General features: G+C 44.2%; 2 protein-coding genes across 2 annotated transcripts in view; one reads left to right on the top strand and one right to left on the bottom strand.

Annotated features, from left to right (window-relative positions):
- ccdc150 (coiled-coil domain containing 150) overlaps positions 1-2649 on the top strand; it is an 18343-nt gene extending 15694 nt beyond the window's left edge. The window contains exons 22-25 of the mRNA XM_061217366.1: positions 130-240; positions 1192-1278; positions 1376-1546; positions 1875-2649. Of these exons, the coding sequence (XP_061073350.1) occupies positions 130-240; positions 1192-1278; positions 1376-1546; positions 1875-2021 (516 nt within the window). The 3' untranslated portion in view covers positions 2022-2649. The remainder of the gene's footprint in view (positions 1-129; positions 241-1191; positions 1279-1375; positions 1547-1874) is intronic.
- Positions 2082-20000, bottom strand: part of LOC133107988 (endothelin-converting enzyme-like 1) — a 23770-nt gene continuing 5851 nt past the window's right edge. The window contains exons 6-17 of the mRNA XM_061217368.1: positions 15727-15949; positions 14126-14224; positions 13594-13668; positions 13171-13274; positions 12637-12695; positions 10468-10519; positions 5085-5152; positions 4868-4992; positions 4686-4751; positions 4389-4484; positions 4165-4241; positions 2082-3927 (exon numbers count right to left, since the gene is read on the bottom strand). Of these exons, the coding sequence (XP_061073352.1) occupies positions 3828-3927; positions 4165-4241; positions 4389-4484; positions 4686-4751; positions 4868-4992; positions 5085-5152; positions 10468-10519; positions 12637-12695; positions 13171-13274; positions 13594-13668; positions 14126-14224; positions 15727-15949 (1144 nt within the window). The 3' untranslated portion in view covers positions 2082-3827. The remainder of the gene's footprint in view (positions 3928-4164; positions 4242-4388; positions 4485-4685; positions 4752-4867; positions 4993-5084; positions 5153-10467; positions 10520-12636; positions 12696-13170; positions 13275-13593; positions 13669-14125; positions 14225-15726; positions 15950-20000) is intronic.

The raw sequence follows: 20000 nt of genomic DNA, 5'->3' as shown, positions 1-20000 counted from the left end.
CTGCACACTAAAACTGTTGTACAGCACCTAAATAGGATGAAGAATACCACATTTAAAAACGGTCTTCTTTTTCATTTAAAAAAATTGTGTTTAAAAATGTTTAAAAGGAAACATCTTGTACATTCTCAGAGTCAGCTGATCCAACAGTTCCAGTCGGAGATGCAGCGTCTGGCCTCCAGCCAGGAGGGGGAGCTAGAGACAGAAAGAGAACACCGGCAGGTGCTGCAGGATAAGTGTGAGGTGCGTATTACGACTGTAAGGAAAGGATAAAATGTCATAGTGGCGTGTTGTCCATTCTGGAGATTTGAACCAAAAAAATCCAAGAGATATATGGGAGGCAAAATCTATTTTCTGGAGAATTTATGTTACATTTAGCCTAACGTTTTTTGTCAATGTTTATTCTAAGTTTTATTCATTTTTAATTTCACTTCCATTCTCTCCCACTGGCATATGCAGTAGTATTTAGTTTGTGCTTATTTCTCTGCGGGTTGAGGAGAATGTGGACCAGCCCACACTCTCCTCAGAAACGTGTGACTTCAGCCACTGCTCATCTCCAGATGTTCTCCCTCACAAGCCCCCAGCTGACCAGAGTGCGTGTTTGGGAGTGGGGAGGGGTTGCGGGTGATTGACGCTGAGGCTGTCCTGTGTGGGAGGGGTTACGGGTGATTGACAGTCAGGCTGTACTGTGTGGGAGGGGTTACGGGTGATTGACACTCAGGCTGTCCTGTGTGGGAGGGGTTGCGGGTGATTGACGCTGAGGCTGTCCTGTGTGGGAGGGGTTACGGGTGATTGACACTCAGGTTGTCCTGTGTGGGAGGGGTTACGGGTGATTGACGCTGAGGCTGTCCTGTGTGGGAGGGGTTACGGGTGATTGACAGTCAGGCTGTCCTGTGTGGGAGGGGTTACGGGTGATTGACACTCAGACTGTCCTGTGTGGGAGGGGTTACGGGTGATTGCCACTGAGGCTGTCCTGTGTGGGAGGGGTTACGGGTGATTGACACTCAGGCTGTCCTGTGTGGGAGGGGTTACGGGTGATTGACGCTCAGGCTGCCAGGTGTGGGAGGGGTTACGGGTGATTGACACTCAGGCTGTCCTGTGTGTGGGGGGGGGGGGTTACGGGTGATTGACACCGAGGCTGTCCTGTGTGGGAGGGGTTACGGGTGATTGACACTCAGGCTGTCCTGTGTTCAGAGGCTGGAGGAGAACACGAGGCAGCTGAGGCGGGGCAGAGACGAGGCGGAGGAGAGGCTGAGGGAGGCCAGCGTAGAGTCACAGCAGGTGAGAACCCTGACCCTCCCACCACCCTGGCTCTCTCCTCTCCAGCCTGCCCCTTCATCTCTGCCTCTCTGTTCTCTACCCCCTCCCGTGTTCCCAGATCACTGAGAACCTCATTGAAGCTCATAGCTGGTTCAGGTCCAATTTCAACAGCCTGAAGAAGGAACTGGAGAAGAGCAAGCGAAAGAAGGAACAGGCCGCAGAGAAGCTTGGTTCCTTGGGGAATGCTAAGGAGGGGACACCCAGCACATCGACAGATTGTGAAAATGAGGTGCTCAGCCATTGCCTGCTGCCACAGAACATACAGCTCTTAATACTCTCCCATCTCCTTCAGCTTTAAATATATTTTCATTACTTAGTCATTTATTAACCTCTATTTATACTGGGTAAGTTGACTGAGCATGCATGCTCTTTTGTAGTAAAGCCCTCTTAATGTCACCGCAAGTCGCCTAATCATCCCCACGCTGCATGATAGAACTTCACTCAGTTCCTTTTTCAAAATGGCGCCGGTTCCAAGATCCTAACATGTTTTAGTAAAATGTTATATGGACTCTGTGGTCCGTGTAGAATGCTGAACTGTGTCTGTGTTCTCACTCGAGGACCGGAGCGGACCAACGGTCCCAGAACCGAGACCAAACTACTGGACTGCCACTGTGCAGCGCTGGGAGACCAAGAGGGAGCTGGCACGCATCTCTGAGAAATACAGACGCAGGGACAGACCGACCCACAGACAGACTGACAAATGAGCGCTCGCTAACACGCTGAAACCATCAGCCGTCACAGTTCATCCCAGGCACAGACGCGGAGACGCTAGCATGTCACAGTTTAATATCTTGTACAAAAACACAGCACAATGACACTCATTCTGCTACAGTGTGTTCACATGCAGAAATACAAATATCCAGGCTAGAGCTGGGCTCAGTTGTCCCTTAGCAGAATGGATGTATCAGTCTGCTGGGCCCCCCCCAAGAGTATCAAAAAACAGTCATTCGCTGGTTTAGTACTGTCAATTACATCCAGAACATTCTTTTTCAATACAGAAGTCTGTATACCCATACCCTTTCTCTGCTTTCTGCAGGGTTTTGCCTTCGATGGCACCCCAGTCAAACACCGAATACTCCATACCTGGAACTGTCACATTTATTCAGCCGACAGTACTGCAGGAAATATGAGAGCGCAGCTTCGCAGCGGAAGCTGCAAAAGGATGCTGGTACTAAACATGAAGAGAACATGCTTTTTCATAATAACAACTGTACAATCATCTTATTTCTGCTGCATATGTATATATCTGTACAAAGGAATCATTCTATGAGTATCTTTTTTTATATAAAATTAAATATTTTTGTAATATTCTGTGTATAAATGTATGGTCCTCTTGACGTTAGACAACACATTGGATACACTGTTTTTATATAATATACGTATAGATATTTTTTTAATAAATGGAATGTTTCTTGTAAAATGAAGCAAAATGTTCACACTGCAGGCATGAAACAATGAATTGTTCCTCTGGGAAGGTTGTGAGTGTAGGCTTTAGGATAAGTGCTCTGCGACAGCATGTGATCAGTGTTCAAGCCACAAAATGGTATGCGCTGCCACACACACACACACACACACACACACACATGCACACTGCACAGGTGAGTGCTGTCGACATAATGTAAACACACCCATGTTCTGCTGACAAATTGTGCGAGGCTTAGAATACGTTTGGGTTAGGCCACGCACTAGCCTTTAACAAAGACGAGCGACAGGACACCTGGGGTCAGTGAAAACACAAAAACATCACCTGCACAGCGACTTCAAACTTCACAGAAATCCCGAGAAGAACAGCAATCCTACGGCACAGACGAGCACACGATAAACAGACGCGGCGCGCGTTCCGTGCTCCGCCGTCTCCGTCGCGGGTCCTCCGGAGCTGAGCGACTCTTCGCTTGTTCCTGACCGAGCCACCGGAGGGCACTGTGGCAACAAACTCCCCGAACTCAGTCCACTCAGGGTCAGTTCACTGGTCCCAGTCCAGCCCAACCCCACACTCATCATCCAGTAACCAACGGATTCGGAACCAACAGTGCTGGATTCGGTACAGTGGACTCCTTCGCCCGGGTCCTGACGGGTTTAGTTCCCGGCACGCTTCTGGTTCTGCTGGTCCCAGGTGGAACACCCACCTCCTACATCCCAGTTATGGAAGGCCAGGTAATGCATCAAACAGCAAAAATGAAATTGACAATGTCATGATAGCTATTGTTTTTCAGCGATACACTATCATGACAGGATGGATACAAGAAATAAAATACAGATAATAACCCACTTACACAGTAATAATGATAATGGCACATATTGTAACTAATGGCTGCGATGATAATGCAAGAGTAGATTATGGATTAGTGGCAGAGTAACGGTGTGTTTTTACCGCTTTGCGTAGTTTTATAATGGCTCGGTTAGAAACAGTTCCCAGTTAAGGCATGTTATAAAACAAAAGGAGACGGGATGGAGGAGTGACCGGGGCTGGTCCTGGTGGAAGGGCTGAGGTTTGGGGCAGCTGGGGCCGGTCACCACACAGAACACTTGTCGATGGGGTGCATGGGGGAGCCCCTCGGACAGTGGAACACACGGCCAAACTCGTCAAACTGCGACACACTCCCAATGACCCTGAGGGGGGAGAGAGGAGGTTTCCCAGTCAGTCACAGTCAAGAGTAATGCACACACATACAGTTCTTTAACACGCCTGTATGAGGTGTTAACAGTACAAGCAGTTTGTGAGTAGTGTGTCCGTTATTGCACTGTGTATGACGTTTCAGTCATTGTACTGCATGTGGTGTGTCAGTTCTTGTATTGTGTGCGGTGTGTCAGTTATTGTACTGCGTGTGGTGTGTCAGTCATCAGTACCTGTAGTGCTCAGGCGCATGCTTGTCTGTCAGCAGCTGCAGATAGATGGACTGGGACCTCCTCTTCATGCACCAGTTCTGTCAGGAGAGAAGAGACAGCTGTCAATCACAGTCAAATGAGCGGTTCATGGAGGTTGAACACAACAACAGGCTTAAGATGGCTTACAAAGCGCTGTGTGGATAGGGACTACAGTGGGCTTGGTGGAGCTGGGGGAAGCACATTACCTGTGCGAAGGCAATGAAGAAGAGCTGCTCGTGGGTGTATTTCAGCCCAGGCAGGGGGCGCTCCGGACCATGGTCCCTGACCCACTTCTGATAAGCCTGTCAGAGGAGCAGGGGGGGTGAGAGAACCGAATCCCACAAGCAGTTTACAGTGCTATCACAGCCAGAACAGTGAGGCCGAGCATAAACCGTATACACGGTGAGACTCAGTGATATTTATAGCACAGTAACAGTGAGAGATTTACAGGAACAGAGAAGTATCTACAGTAACGCAGGTAGAGGCTTTGAACAGTGACTTACGTAGAAGGATAGTTTCAGGCCGCCCATGTCAGCGATGTTCTCCCCCAGAGTCAGACGCCCATTCACCTACAAAAGAACATGGATTTGAAGACTGACACTTTTGATGTATTGATATTTATGTGCATGTGATGTTTCAGTATGTATGTTTGTGCGACTGTGGGCGGTTTGTGAGAGAGCTTCACCTTCAGGTTGTAGACGGTGAAGTTGTCATACAGCTTTATGATGCACTCGGCTCTCTTCTGAAACTTCCGGAAGGAGTCCTCTGTCCACCACTGCTTCAGGTTGCCGAGGCGGTCGTACTGCCCCCCTGTGGGACGCAGTGAAAGGCCACATGAACTCTCACGTCCTGCTCTCATTGGCTGAAGGTCTCAGCGCGCGGACGTGCACTCTCACGCTCACCCCAGTCATCGTATCCGTGTGTCAGCTCATGTCCAATGATGGCTCCTATGCCTCCGTAGTTGAGAGACCTACAGACAGGTGAGAAGGGAGTATTAATGACTGTAGTGTAGCATAATAATTTGTAATTGGCAGTTGGGACTTGTCAGTACTGTATTCCCCAAACCGAGCAGCAGAAAGAGAGAGCTTCTCTCATGCCTTCTCCTCCAGTATTACCTCACACCAGAGCTTCCCAACCCTGTTCCTGGAGATCTACAGTTTTCACATCAACCATAATATAGCACACCAGATTCTACTAATTAGCTCAATGACATCGCTCACGTTACCTGTTAAAGGCGAGCTTTGTTTGGAGTGAAAATCTACAGGACGTTATATCAACAGGATTAGGATTGGGCAGCCCTGCCCCACACAGTATTAGACGAGAGCGCTACTGAACTAAATAAAGGCATCTCTGTCTAACAAGAACTGACAGCTTGTGGTTGCCTGATATGTTGTTTTGGGGAACCAATGAGGAGGTAATATGAGGATTCCTTGCTGATTTACACCCAACATACCGAGGCAGGAAGAAACTAATTATTATTATGCCGTTGCTGTAGACTCCCAGTCTTACACAGGTATGACCAGAGTCGAGACTCAGTGCAGTGATGTTATGATCATAGGGCCCAGCTGTCTTGGTTAATAAGAAAACAATGAGATTCATCCTCCGTGCTGATGCACTGACTTACAATTTCCCAGGAGTGATGATCCTGTCTTATGAAGTAAATGGTCATCCACTGAGGGCTACCGTTCAGTTGCAGTACCCCTGAGCACCACACAGTGGTGCTAGAGTAACATACCTGGGTAGACTGAGGAACTATTTGAAACGACAGCATGCACAGACCATTCCATCCTGGTTTATTTTTTTAGTCATCTCAGTTATATTTTAATGACATAGACATATTTCAAAAAAATAGTGTAATTCTTCAACATATGGGAAAATGAATTTAAAGCATATGAAGAAAAAAAGTGAAGAAAAACAGAAAAAAAGCAAAGCAACAGAAAATGCACTAAGTAAACTATTAAAGAGAAATAAGAAAATAAACAGGTAAAAACGCTTTTGTAAATAAATGTGTTAGGGTTTCTCTCTCGGCTGGTCATTAAGCTTCTTATGCAAAATAAAAATGAATAAATATATTCATTTATTAATTTTGACAAATTCTCAAGATTGACTCTATATGTACGTAATTATTCCTCAAATATCTGTGTGCTGTCTGTAAAATAAGAAGATCCTTGCAGCAACCACAAATCAAAGAAAAGCTTAATGCACGCGATGATCAAATCCAGCGCAACTCAAAACGAGTGCAGTAATAGAAAAATAATTTAAAGATAGCATGTGAAAAGTAACAAATTATACATTTTAATTGCATACAAAGATCTTAGTGCATAACCAACATTTCAGTTCGGGAGTATTAGACAGGCATACAAAGAGTAACACCATAGTTCAATCTGCTCTCATTTGGTTAATAAAATACAGGTTGAAAAGCTCACATTGATTGAAACAATTAAGTGATCAATGAACTAGTCGCATGGTTTCATTGAACTAGTTCGCTCAAAGAATATCCAAATACACTGCAATTTTAGCAAAGAAAACCGGCAAAAAGATACTCCTGCCAGAACAAAGCGATCCTAATAAAGACCAAAATATTCTGCAATTTACAGAACAATAGGCCGACAATCATATCCATTTATATTAATCACAGAATGTTACGGAATGTAACAAGAGTAAAGGGGCGTAACTTGAGTTCTTCATTCAGACCACCTGTTGATATTGTACCCAAATAATGAATCCGCAGTGCTTCAAGTCCAAGGAGTCGGAACAATGAGGAACAGACAAATGTAAGATCCATAGCATATACACGTTTATATTGGCTTTTTTGTCTTACCGACGAGACATGAGAGGGACATTTTAAAATGTAGAATCAGGTGCTTCTATAGGGTACTGTTATACTGTGCTCACTATATGTTTGTGTTGATTGGCACTTCCATTCAAAATCGCACATTTTGAGGCTCAATATCTCACCCGTTTCAAAATCAATCTCAATACCATGCCGCAGGTCTACTACAATGACAACAGGCTCGGCAACTACTGGTATTGCTACGATGCGCCATTTATGTGTTTTGGATATCCTTGAAATAGCACAAATAACTCTATTTAAATCCAACGGATCCTGACACAAGACCACTCATTATATCTGGAATTCAGAAGGATGCATGCTTTTTCTAATTTCATGACTGTACATTTTATTAAATTAGAATTAGACCTCAGAATTCTACATTTGAATTGTCCAATGAATTGTCCATAGACTTAATGGGAGACACAATCCTAACACAATGCTAATCTGAAGTTCTAAGCAAACATTAGCCACAAATTGATGGTGTGCAGGTTGCCACTAGATGACAGTACATAGAGCATGGACAGGCTTACAGCTGCCAGTCTCACTGTCTGTCCAAATTGGAAAGCAAACACTACACAGAAACAACACTAAGCTAGCCAGCTAGCTTTAACTACACAGACAAATGGCAGTGACAGTGTTAATGTCAGCTAGTTAACTAGCTACCTAGCCTAGCCTACTCTTAGGTTTTTAAAAGTAGTTATACTTTGCTAGCTAGCAAGCTAGCCAACTGGCTGATATAGTGATATTTCTCATTAGATATGAGAGAACATTAAATCTCACAAGCATGAAATAGAGCATGCTTTATAAAAGTGCAAAGTAAGTGTATATGACCTCTAACTTCAAGATGCAAAATTGCCAATACAGTGCACTACTCTTAACCAATCTGCCCAGTGGTGAGCACATGCAGTTTGAAGTACAGTAGACAGTATACATGGCTGAAGCAGTTGTCAGAGATCTGTGCTGATACCTTGATGGAGAGCAGGCAGATGTTAGCGTTAGGGCCTGATCAATTTAATTTCCCGTCTTTTGAGGATTTCAGCAAATGCAAACATTTCACTTAAAACATATTTTTTTGTGATTCATTCTCCTTATAGGTGGGGGCTATTTTTTTTGGTTATAATTTGTTTGGCTGTCTAGGATGTAGGATACATTCCACTTATTGTTTGAGTGAAAGATTGATTGATCACATTTGTTTAGGAAAACTATAGCATAACACTGTATCAAATTTTCATTGATACTTTTGTGTATTTTGTTTCACAAGGTTTTCCCATTTTAATGTGATGTATGATTATATGAATTGAATATGCTAAATTAATTCCACACTTTCCATTTTCATTTTAACGTTGCCTTCATTTCAGCCTGTTTACCATTCATTTTATATGCCAATACCAGTGCATTAAGGAAATATATTTATCTAACGGGTGCAGATCTTTTAAAGCGTGTTGCTTTTGCTGAATTGGACTGTTTTTAAGTAACTGTAATTTAGTAAGCAGTTAGGAAGTCACAAAGAGATTCTCAAAGATCTAACTCCTTTGTCATTCATCATTGGTCCAAATGTACTTTCTGGATGATATTTGTAGGTTCATACAATGAATTGTGAGTTGCAAGCTATTTTTCTGAGTGCTACCAGATTGTCTATTAGGCTTTTGGCTATTACATATTTTTCTCATATTTTAAGAGAGTTACTTACCTATGCTTTTATATGTATATATGCACTAAACGGCAGGGTTTTAATGAGCTCTTTCCTCTCCCTGGCTACATTACTCTCCATTTAGCTGAAGAGCTGTCATTCAGCCATTTTGTTATTTGTTATTCGATTATATTTGTGCAGCATGGTAGTCCTTTTACATTGCCGGAAGTTTTGGTGCTCTATCATTTTCAGATACTCGAGTGTCTTTTTGTTTTTTTTTGCCCTTGTTTTTTCTCACACAAATGCATGACTCATTCCGTACAAAAGATTAAAAGCAGTTTCAATGGGGCGGGGGCTGAGTGTTTGAAAGGGAAATAGAGAGTATAAAGTTAATTGTTTTGACACTGTCTGAAATGCAATCAATGACTACAATTTCCGACTGTTTCGGTCTTGCTTCACTTGGAACTCAAATACATGGCTCTATTTATAGTTCAATTTACTAGCTAGCCTCATTTTAAAAAGATTTTAATAATCAATTTCCGCATGTGTTTATCTTTGAAGCTATGTTTATCTTCCTTTTTGGAAATGGAAAGTCCAGGGTATTTGTACACTTTTAACAGGACAGCCTAAACATATTCCTAGTAAACACTATTTGTCCTGAAACCTCCAGTGTTTTGCATGATTGGCCATTTGGGCAATTAAAATAAGAGCCAACCTTCAGCAGCTCAATCCACACTTAAATATCTGGTGGCAGCCTTCCTATACTTCAAATTATATTACTAAACGATTGCTTTAACGTTAGGACTAATCTCCAGCCTATTTTAATAATCAACATTCGGAAATGTAAGTGCTTATAGGGATATGTGTTTATTCCCCTTCTGTGCATAAATATCACAGAGGATCTCTTTACTGGCTCTCCTTAAAAGTTCAGAGATCATTGACTGTACGGTAAAATGTTTAGTGTTAAATCACTCTGACAGAATACATTTTACTCTAACAGAGTACATTAATCCCCATTAGACTCGTCTAAACATTGTGAGAGCCGAAGACACTGAACATTTTGCTGAGTGCTGTTTACTCTCATTCTGGATGGATAATTCTTCCTTATCCATCATCTGTAGCCAAGTATTTTGAAACATTTCCAGCTTTCAAAGACAGAGATCTACAGCCTACTGACAAATGATTTTTCAGTGTCCACAATCAGCAGGATGATTCAGTTTATAACCCGGTGAAGAGCAGGTTTTTTTTGGGAATGATTTTACAAAATTCCAAGTCAATGTTCTAGAACATTGCTGCCTGTTACCAGTAGCAATTGCTACATCAGCATTAGAACATTCAGCTGAGAGCATTCTAACCATTCCTTCCTTAGTTAATACCAAAACGTAATGAGGAACATTTTTTTACAGGACTGAAAAGAGCCATGAGCTGCCACGAGCTGAGCCCAAGTAAGAGTCCTCCAGTCAAAGCAAAAAGACAGACGATAGCAAATAGCATGCTAATTAGCTACCTGACAACCTGACCATGGCAAACTAAACGTTCCAATGAAACTAGAAAAAGAGAAACAATACAGCCGGGACCAGAGGCACCTGAAACCTGTTTAAATAAACCATGCAGTATCACAATGTATTACATTGTTATTAACGTTATTACTAGAGTTATAATTACAGTCATTGTGTTGCCAGTATAGTTTATTGTTTAGGACCTAATAATTAGGTACAGCATACAGTATATACGGCAAAGATGAACTGGGATATATACGAGACATAAATGATTTGCTGTAGATCATAGTTACAGTGTTTTGGGTTAATGTTTCAGTACTTACTGTGGAAACTCAGGGTCATAGAGTGTTGGCTGCAGAATTCCGGCCGGGAAAACTGAGAGAAAGATAGCAAAAGAGGGGGGGGGGGGAAGAGAGAGAGAGTCAGTATTTTCCATTATTATTTTAATAATAATTCCCTGGTTAGCAGGAAGGTAGGCATCATATTCGTTATTCCTTTAATACCGAATAAACGCCGTTACACTATTAACAGTGTTTGCTCAGGGGCATTGCTTCCTGATGCCACACTAATCAGCTGATGTTCATGCTGTATGGAAGCGTCTGGGCGATAGCGTATTATTAAGTCACCGTATGATATGAATATGACTGGATCTCAGAAGAGCCTGTACAAGCGGATGCTCATGAATAAGCAGCGCTAACAATCTCACATCGTGCAGTACGCTGCAAGGATGATGTTTTGTGCTCCAGTACTGAAAAATAACAAACCATTTTGAGAGCGCACAGCAATATGACCATGATTTCATTAGGGGAATCGAAGGCATCTTTCAATTTTACATTTCAATTTCCGATGTAATTATTCAGAAGATATCTGTATTTTTTCTGTATTTCAAACAATTCTGGATTGACACATTTGAACAAAAGCATTTGTTTAACTTTGATTCCAGTTTCCAAAAGGTCGTAAACGCCCTCTTCCTCTACTCTAGTGCTATAGAGTTTTATTGCGCTGTATGTGGCCTACCAAAGTATGTCCCACTAGGTCAAACTGGCTGCCAGTCACATTTCAGCATTCACGCATAACATAGATTAACCATATCTCCATCCCAGTTTGTGAAACTGAGGCCAAATTCTGTGTGCAAAAACATTCGATATCAACGTGCCTAATTCAATTATCTCATGTGACTCACTCAGTGGGCCACGTTCAAAAAGGATCATTTCATTATCAACGGAACCAACTGCCATGGAATTTAGCATGCATACTGTGGCCCTTGGCCTGCCTTTCAGCGCCATGGTCATTTGAAGGTTGGACAATAAACAAACCATATAGCTATTTATGAGCCAATCAAGTTGTTTGTACGCTAAGGCCACAAATCCTGGACCACCTTTTCCTACTTTCCTACTTGCCTGTGTTGTATAGGCTTAAACAGTACATTCAGAGTGTATTCACGTAACACAATTTATGCCTGGAAGTCAGATGGTTTTGCGGCTAATTAAATTCCAGCAGTTACTCAGAGTATGCAAATAAGTGTCTCTCTCCAATTGTGCTTGAAATTTGAAAAACAAAAAAGCAATCGTATTTATTACAAGTGCGTAGGAAAAGCTATAAAAGTCAGTTCTGCTGTTTATTTGACCTCTGTATATACCCGCAATAAATTCTTGGCCAGAAAGAATTTCACAACTGGTTTCATTTATAGCATTATTTCAAATGACCAATTTTCTTTAAAGTCTACAATCCAGAACATATGAGTTATATTTATGTCTGACAAGGCCAGATGTTACATTTTAACAACAGAAACATGATAACGTCACTTTACGCTGTTATTTAATCATATGCAAATCACGGTAAGAGCATTATAGTTTGTTATTTGACTATCAACAGAAAAGTAGCTGAGAATGTGGAAACCTTTACGCATCACTAAACAACAATGTCTGCCTCTCTGTCTCATGACATTTAACATTTTTACAACCCTTTTAATTTGCATCCAATAATGCAAGTGTCAAAACACAACATACGTTGATATGATGCACAAACTGAAAGAAAATTAACTTAAGGCAAACATATTTGAGGAGAGTGGAGTCGGTCTTACTGTTAATATACCTTCCCTAAAATGATTCTGTGATACTGGATAGTTCAAATAATTGATCAGTCTCATCAAACTGACATGGTAAAAACATATAGTTTTCCCCTTTGAAACTTGGAGAGGGGGAGGGAGAAGATAGAGTCAGAGAGAAAGAGAGAGGGAGAGAGATGCAGGTGCATCAAGTGCATGATGGGTGTGTTTTGAGACTGTTCTCCCCCCTCCAGGTTCTGCTGGCAGCAGTGTAACTCAACATTGATTTTCCTCTGCTTAATGTAATTCAGAGGCAGACGCAGAGGTGAACCAGCGCCCAAACAAACACACTACTGGAGGATGACAGAGAGCAGTGTGTGTGTATGCATGTGTGACTAAGTGTGCGTGTGTATGCATGAATGTATGTGAAGGAGCCTTATCGTACCCATTTGGTTCTTGTTGGGAAGGTAATAGGCATTCAGAGCCTGTGGGGGCAGCAGCCACCTATAGACAGGACAGAGAACACACACTGTTATCCATACTGACTGTGATTCAGTCAGAAGAAGAGTTTTGTATGCATGTTGATATGTGTGCTATCAAAGTTTCATCTGTACATGTTTAGACTGGCATTTCAACTCATGGGTTAAATCAAAGTCAAATAATGTCTAAGACTTTGGATTGATATTAAAGATTTTCTGTTCTTGGGTGTTTATTGGTTGTGAATTTTCTCAATGGATGTGAGTCTGTGCTGGTGACTACAGCTGGGTGGGATCTGAAAGATGGCTGTATATTTACTTTCGTCCTCTTCCTACAATCACAACGCCTCCCGCGTTTTCTGGGTGTTCACTGATCCATTATTAAAAGACAGGGATCAAAATAGCTATGACTGAGAATCTGCCTGGCAATCACAATTTTTGTCAACAAACGGTCACCGTGCGCAGAGTGTGTGTCGATGCGCGCTCGTCACTTCGTTACTTACACTGTCTTGTCCACCTCCTCGTGGATTTTTTTCACCGAAAGCTTGATGTTGAATTTGATGCTGTTCAAGATGTTTTTGAAATAGGTCTTCTCATTCACGTCAAACTGAGGGGGGCGGGGTTACAGAAGAGGGGCGGGAGGGAGAGAGATAACAGGAGACTTGTATTAGAGGATGGTCTGTTTCACTCTTAGTCTAGAGCAGGGACCAACAAATCACTGTCCTCCACAGCTGAGAACAGCTGGTTCTCCACCCTCCCGTTACCTGGGAGATGGGTGTGAAGACAGTCAATCAGTAACAAAAATTGTTCAGTTAATTACCCAGGAGAAAAGAAAAACAGGGCTGGATTTGAGGGCCAGATTTGATGTTCCCTGGGATAGAGTTTCATGACATCACGAGACACCTCCTCATGTGGGCGTGGCTTACCCCATACTCCTGGTCAATGAGTTCTGGCTTCAACAGGAAGTCTGGGTATCCCATCATCACCATCATGTACTGCAGCTGAGAGAGGGAGTGAGAGTGGGGACACACAGAGAGATGAACAGACAGGATAAGGGCACGGAGAAAATAAGGAGGAAATGGGGGAGGGAGATAATCCAATAAATAATGAATAAATCATTAATAGACCTTTCACTCTCAGAAATAAAGGTACGAAAAGAGCTTTAAAAGGTACAAATGTCGGTGGGACAGTATCCTATACATACATAGAATTGTACCCATGGCCATCGATATATAAGTAATTTGTATATAATTATAATTTATACAAAAATGTACTTCCACTGTCCCATTATTTCTGAGAGTGTTCAAATGACATTGAGAGAGATACAGAGAAAGAGAGAGAGAGAGAGAGAGACATGATATTGTATGTGTGGCTCTTCTATGATCACTGGGCAGAGCCATTGAAGGCATCACACTGCATAAGCTAAATGTGTCCTGGGTGCAAGATCAGGAATAATACCTTTGCCCTCGCTGCCTCCTTGGTTTCTGCATCCATCCAGTCCAGCTCCTGGAGTCGCACATCCAGGGAGTGCTTTATGTCCTCTACCAGCTCCTGTACCTGAGAGTGGAAGCACGCAGCTAGTGAGGCACTGAGAGACCGAGGCTGGGCTCAGTTCCACTTTAACACTTTCCCTTCCCTCGCTCTCTGCCCATGAGTCAACTATTTTATGCAACAAGCAAATGTAACAGGTGCTCTGTAAGGGAGGGCACAAAAATTCATGAATAATTCACAACAGCCACCTGTATCTTATATTGAATGATGATAAAAACACTCCAGCCAGTCTTATAAAACACTATCGCCGGTCTTTGGAGCACCCTTATCGAGGATTTCTTAAATCTCACTCAAGAACACAAACACAAAAACGTGGAGGCTAATGTATTTGACAAAGTTCAATTCTCAGTTCTTAATCCCCCGCCCATCCCTCAACCAGTGCTCATGAATTATTCACAAGCCTCCCAAACCCATCCTACAAAAAGATATCGCCTCCTCCATTTGACAGTGCACTGATTCACTCCTCTCTTAGTGACCTTGGCATTAGAAGGTTCTGTCTGTATTCTGCGTGGTTTCGAGATATTGAGCTTAAGATACCATCATGAATGAACTCCAAGCAGATGCCCCAAGCAGATGCAACCTTATAATTCTAAGGTCTCATCTTCTTTGTGTGGGGAGCACTGCATTGTGGGATTTCCCTTCTCGCTGGAAGTTTGCATTTTATATTCTTGGCAGGAGGGTGGGAAAATGAGGGAGCGAGGGAATAAAATTGCTTCTTCCCCTTTCGTAATTTTGGAACCGAACCCCACTTGGCGTGGCCTCCATATTTCATTCTGGCATTTTGGGGATTCCCCCCTTGAAGCAATGGAAGGGAAGTCAGGAAGAAAGCGTATAATTCAGTTTTGAGTCCAGCAAGAGAGACAGAGAAATGGTAAAGACAGGAATGAGATGGAATGTTCTATTTTTGTGGGACACTCCCCCAGACACCTTATGTTTCCCATCAACACATAATGTCTGCGGTGTGAAGAGCCTGTGACTGCTGCCTCTTCAACAGGCCTCTCCCGTAAAAGAGATTTCATCTCAACAATAATAACCCCAACAAATAAAGGATCAACAGGAAGCAAATCCTCTTATTCATCATATCAGTACTGTTATTATTAGAGAGAGCGGGAGGAGGGGAGGAAGCGAGAGGGAGGTGGGTGGGAGAGAGAGACGGAGGGAGAGACACAGTGAGAGAGAGAGACGGAGGGAGAGACACAGTGAGTGAGAGAGGGAGGGAGAGACACAGTGAGAGAGAGAGAGGGAGGGAGAGACACAGAGAGAGAGAGAGGGAGGGGGAGAGAATTATTGTTGACAGGCAGATGAGGCTATGTGTAGACCTATGGTCCACAGCAACTTGCAGCCAAAAGGAAACTGTACTGCAGCCTGCATATGTAATGTGTATGTGTATCTATGCAGCACACTTCATGTAGAACATGTAAACATCTGGATGGAGAGCACAGGGGGTGAATGTGTGCCTGAGGCCTGCTGGGGCAGACCCACAGCTGAGGGCCCGTCGGGGTGCCTGCCTTGGCCCTGCTCTGGGAGGAGAAGTGCTCCTGGACGAAGAGGGCCCCCAGGGCCATGCCGAAGTGCTTGTTGGCCTGGGTGAGGCAGAGGCGGCCCGGCTCCAGCTGCCGCTCCGTGCCGTCGATCTCGCGCGAGAACTCGTGGATGGTGCTGCGGAAGGCGGTGGACAGGTGCTCGCTCAGAGCCGCCACGATGCGCCACAGCATGTAGTTATGAAGGACCCTGAGGAGAGAGAGGAATGAGCTCACAGTGAGGGCAGGAGAGAGGAATGAGCTCACACCTAGGGCAGGAGAGAGAGGGTATGAGCTCACAGTTAGGGCAGGAGAGAGAGTAATGAGCTCACAGTTAGGGCAGGAGAGAGGAATGAGCTCACACCTAGGGCAGGAGAGAGAGGGTATGAGCTCACAGTTAGGGCAGGAGAGAGTAATGAGCTCACAGTTAGGGCAGGAGAGAGTATGAGCTCACAGTGAGGGCAGAAGAGAGAGGAATGAGCTCACACCTAGGGCAGGAGAGAGGTATGAGCTCACAGTTAGGGCAGGAGAGAGAGGGTATGAGCTCACAGTTAGGGCAGAAGAGAGAGGAATGAGCTCACAGTTAGGGCAGGAGAGAGTATGAGCTCACAGTTAGGGCAGGAGAGAGTATGAGCTCACACCTAGGGCAGGAGAGGGTATGAGCTCACAGCTAGGGCAGGAGAGAGAGTATGAGCTCACAGTGAGGGCAGGAGAGAGAGGAATGAGCTCACAGTGAGGGCAGGAGAGAGAATGAGCTCACAGCTAGGGCAGGAGAGAGGTATGAGCTCACAGTGAGGGCAGAAGAGAGGTATGAGCTCACAGTTAGGGCAGGAGAGAGTATGAGCTCACAGTTAGGGCAGGAGAGAGTATGAGCTCACACCTAGGGCAGGGGAGAGAGGGTATGAGCTCACATATAGGGCAGGACAGAGAAGGGGAGGGTTAACTCACAGGAGTGAGAGAAAAAGAGCATTAACCTGCATGGGAGGTTTAGGAGAGAGGGAGCTCACACAGGAGCAAGGGAGAGAGAGAGAAGGAGAGAGAGAGAGAGGGGGATAAGGCATACTGGGGGAAGGAGAGATAAGGAGGACAACTCAGACAAGGAGTGATGGAAGTCACATAACTTGACCTTTCAGCTTTGAAAGTCTCGGCAATAGAGAAGGGAATGTTATTCATGCCAAAGAGATATTGTGAACTGAACTGTGAAAGAGAGAGAGAGGGAGAAAGAGAAAGAGAGATCATAAGAAAAAAAAGCACAGTACACATTGAGAGTTGAAAGTGATGCACAGACATGTTGATGAAAAAAAATGTTTAGGATTCTGGGAGCGTTGTATGTTTATTGGGTGCTTCGGTTGTCCCATCATTGTCATTTTATCAGTATTATTATTTTATTATTTATTATTATTATTATCATTATTATAATCATTATAATAATAATAATAATAATACTAATTTTTATTATAATTATAATAATAATAATAATAATAATAATAATAATACTAATTTTTATTATAATTATTATTGTTTTAGCTTTAGGCTCAAACATGAAATGTGCAAACGTAGAAAACCTGTAGAAAACCTGAAAGGCACCACAGAGCAATCTTATCCAATTCATCATGTCATGGAACATTATCACGTTAGTGTTGAGGACCCCTGTTCTTCTCTCTATGAAAGAGAGAAGAACAGGGGTCCTGTGGGAAGGAGGGATAAACATGTGGATGCAGGAGGATAGAGAGAAGGGAAGGAGGGATAAACAGGTGGAGGCAGGAGGATAGAGAGAAGGGAAGGAGGGATAAACAGGTGGAGGCAGGAGGATAGAGAGAAAGGAAGGAGGGATAAACAGGTGGAGGCAGGAGGATAGAGAGAAGAGAAGGAGAGATAAACAGATGGAGGCAGGAGGATAGAGAGAAGAGAAGGAGGGATAAACAGGTGGAGGCAGGAGGATAGAGAGAAGAGAAGGAGGGATAAACAGGTGGAGGCAGGAGGATGGAGAGAAGAGAAGGAGGGATAAACAGGTGGAGGCAGGAGGTGGGAAGAGAGGAGAGAGAGAGAAGGTGTTGTCGCTCAGTCGCTCTTCATCGCTGCTTCACACAGACAATACTGTCTCACTGGCGCTCAGACGATCGGACAGAGAGAACGAACCTCTGCACTAGAACTGAAGTCTCCATGATGTAAAAAAAGCATGCAACTTAGCCTTCTTTATAGTTCATTCTGCTTTTGCTTGTACTGCCATTAACTGCAGAGACGATTCTGTACAATACTTATATTTGTCAATTGAATTTAAAAGTTTGAAAAAGTGATGTTGTAAAAAATAATTAACAGGACGTCGATTATCCCAACCGCTATCTTCCATGAATAAAATGCAGTATATGCAACCGTTAGCCTGGCAGCATAGTGAAAAGATTTAGCAATACATACAGAAATGTACTTCATAGCAAAAGCAATTTGAATATAATTTAGAATTTGGGGGAAAGGGTGGGGAGTAGAGGCAGGGGAGATGTAGATCATTGGAATGTTCCGGTCACGGTGTGTTTGAACGCGTGTGGGCCTGTTGACGCAGCACCTCAGCACGACTCCGGCGCGGCCCCCGGACCTCCCTCAGCCGAGGGCCCGACAGGCTGACTGATGGCCCGACGGGAAGCGGAGGAACACGGCATCCCATAATGCAGCGGTGTGAATGAGAAGCAGGCTGTGCTGACGGAATAGCATGGCGGGGGGCACTGAGTCCCCCCCGCCAGCCTGTTCCTGCCTATCGCCAAGACCCAATCGTTATGGTCCCAGAAAGTGACAGTTAACTGGAAGCCGGTCGGTCTGGGGACAAAACAGCAAGCGTCTCTTCAGTTTTGTCCCTTCAGTTTTCGACCGTTCTGTGCCTCTATTTGTCAAACAACGGCCTTGGTGTCTGTTTCTCCATCCTTCCCCTCGCCCCCCGCTGAAATACCAAGCAGAAGTGTGTTCGGGCAGAGACCCCCCAGGTGCTGAGGAACGGTAAAGCATGAAAACGAGGGCCTTGTTAGTCCTACAGATGAGATTGGAGGAAGGCTGTGGGATATGGCGATTGGGGGAGGAGGAGGGGGCAGAGGTCGCGGCGGCAGGGGCGGGGCTTATCAGACACAATCAGAGGCTCTCTGCTATTCTAACGGTACGCCAACCTGCTGGGGGGGAGACTCCGCTAACCTTTGATTAAATAAAGGTAATGAATTCAGCAGGGAGCCTCACACTGAGGGAGAGAGAGAGAGAGAGGGGGGAGAGGGAGAGCTAGAGAGGGAGGGAGAGAGAGAACTGGCCCGAGAGACAGAAAGAAAGAGGAAATGAGGAAGTAGGCGCGGAGAAAAGAGATGGAGAAAAAGGCCTTATTAAGGAAGACGACGGGAGGGGAAGGGGAGAGGAGGACAGGAGAGAAAGAGAGCGATTCCTCCCTCTGGTCTGAGAATGAAAGGAGGTTGCAGACTCATATCTGCACAACAGTAATCTGCCTTTGATAATAGCTGACAGCTGTGTGAAGGGATTACTTCATCTCCCGGCTCTTTATCAAGCCAAACTACCTGAACACGATGTGCCAATTTTAATATTAATATCATCCATGTTTTTTTTCTATTCACCTCCTACCTTCCCCTTTTCAAAGGTAGGTGCAGAAAGTACATGACTACATAAGAGGTTAATAAAACGGCCCGGATCATAAAGAGACAAACACAGGCAGGATATAATTCTGGGCCCATTACGAAGCAAATGCTGCAATTCTTCCAAAAAAAAGAAAAAAAAGACTGCACTGTAACACAGACAGAGACCGAGACAGAAGCGAACGGTTAGATGGGTGTTTGGAGCTGTGGGTGCGGTCAGTATCGGAGATCTGTCAGTAGCTATAACAAGCCCCCACATCCTCACAGTGGCACAAGTTGCAGAATGTCTTCTGACAGGGGTGGGGGAGGGAGGGGGCTGTGTGTTTGGGGGGCTTTGGAACAGATCAATATCAATCAGCCATCACAGAGCTGGCATTCGCTCCACAATGACACGCCACACCAGCCTCTCCCTCTCTCCACCTCCCCGTCTCCGTTAACCTCTCCCTCCCCCCACTCCCCCAGCCAAATCCTGCCTTTATTACCCTCTCCGTTTCCCCCATCCAATCTCTCGCTCCTTAGTTTTCTTCATTATTCTCTCCCTCTCTCTTTCCCTCCACGCCCGTCTCTCTGTTCCTCAGCTTCAACCGCCCAGCCCTTTTCCTCTAAACGTATTCTACGCTGTCCTGTCCGCAGAAACCTCTCATT

The sequence above is a fragment of the Conger conger genome, chromosome 13 (genome assembly GCF_963514075.1).
Source record: "Conger conger chromosome 13, fConCon1.1, whole genome shotgun sequence".
Classification (NCBI taxonomy): domain Eukaryota; kingdom Metazoa; phylum Chordata; class Actinopteri; order Anguilliformes; family Congridae; genus Conger; species Conger conger.
The sequence above is the reverse complement of the archived record's forward strand: the minus strand, read 5'-3'. Positions and strand labels throughout refer to the sequence as shown.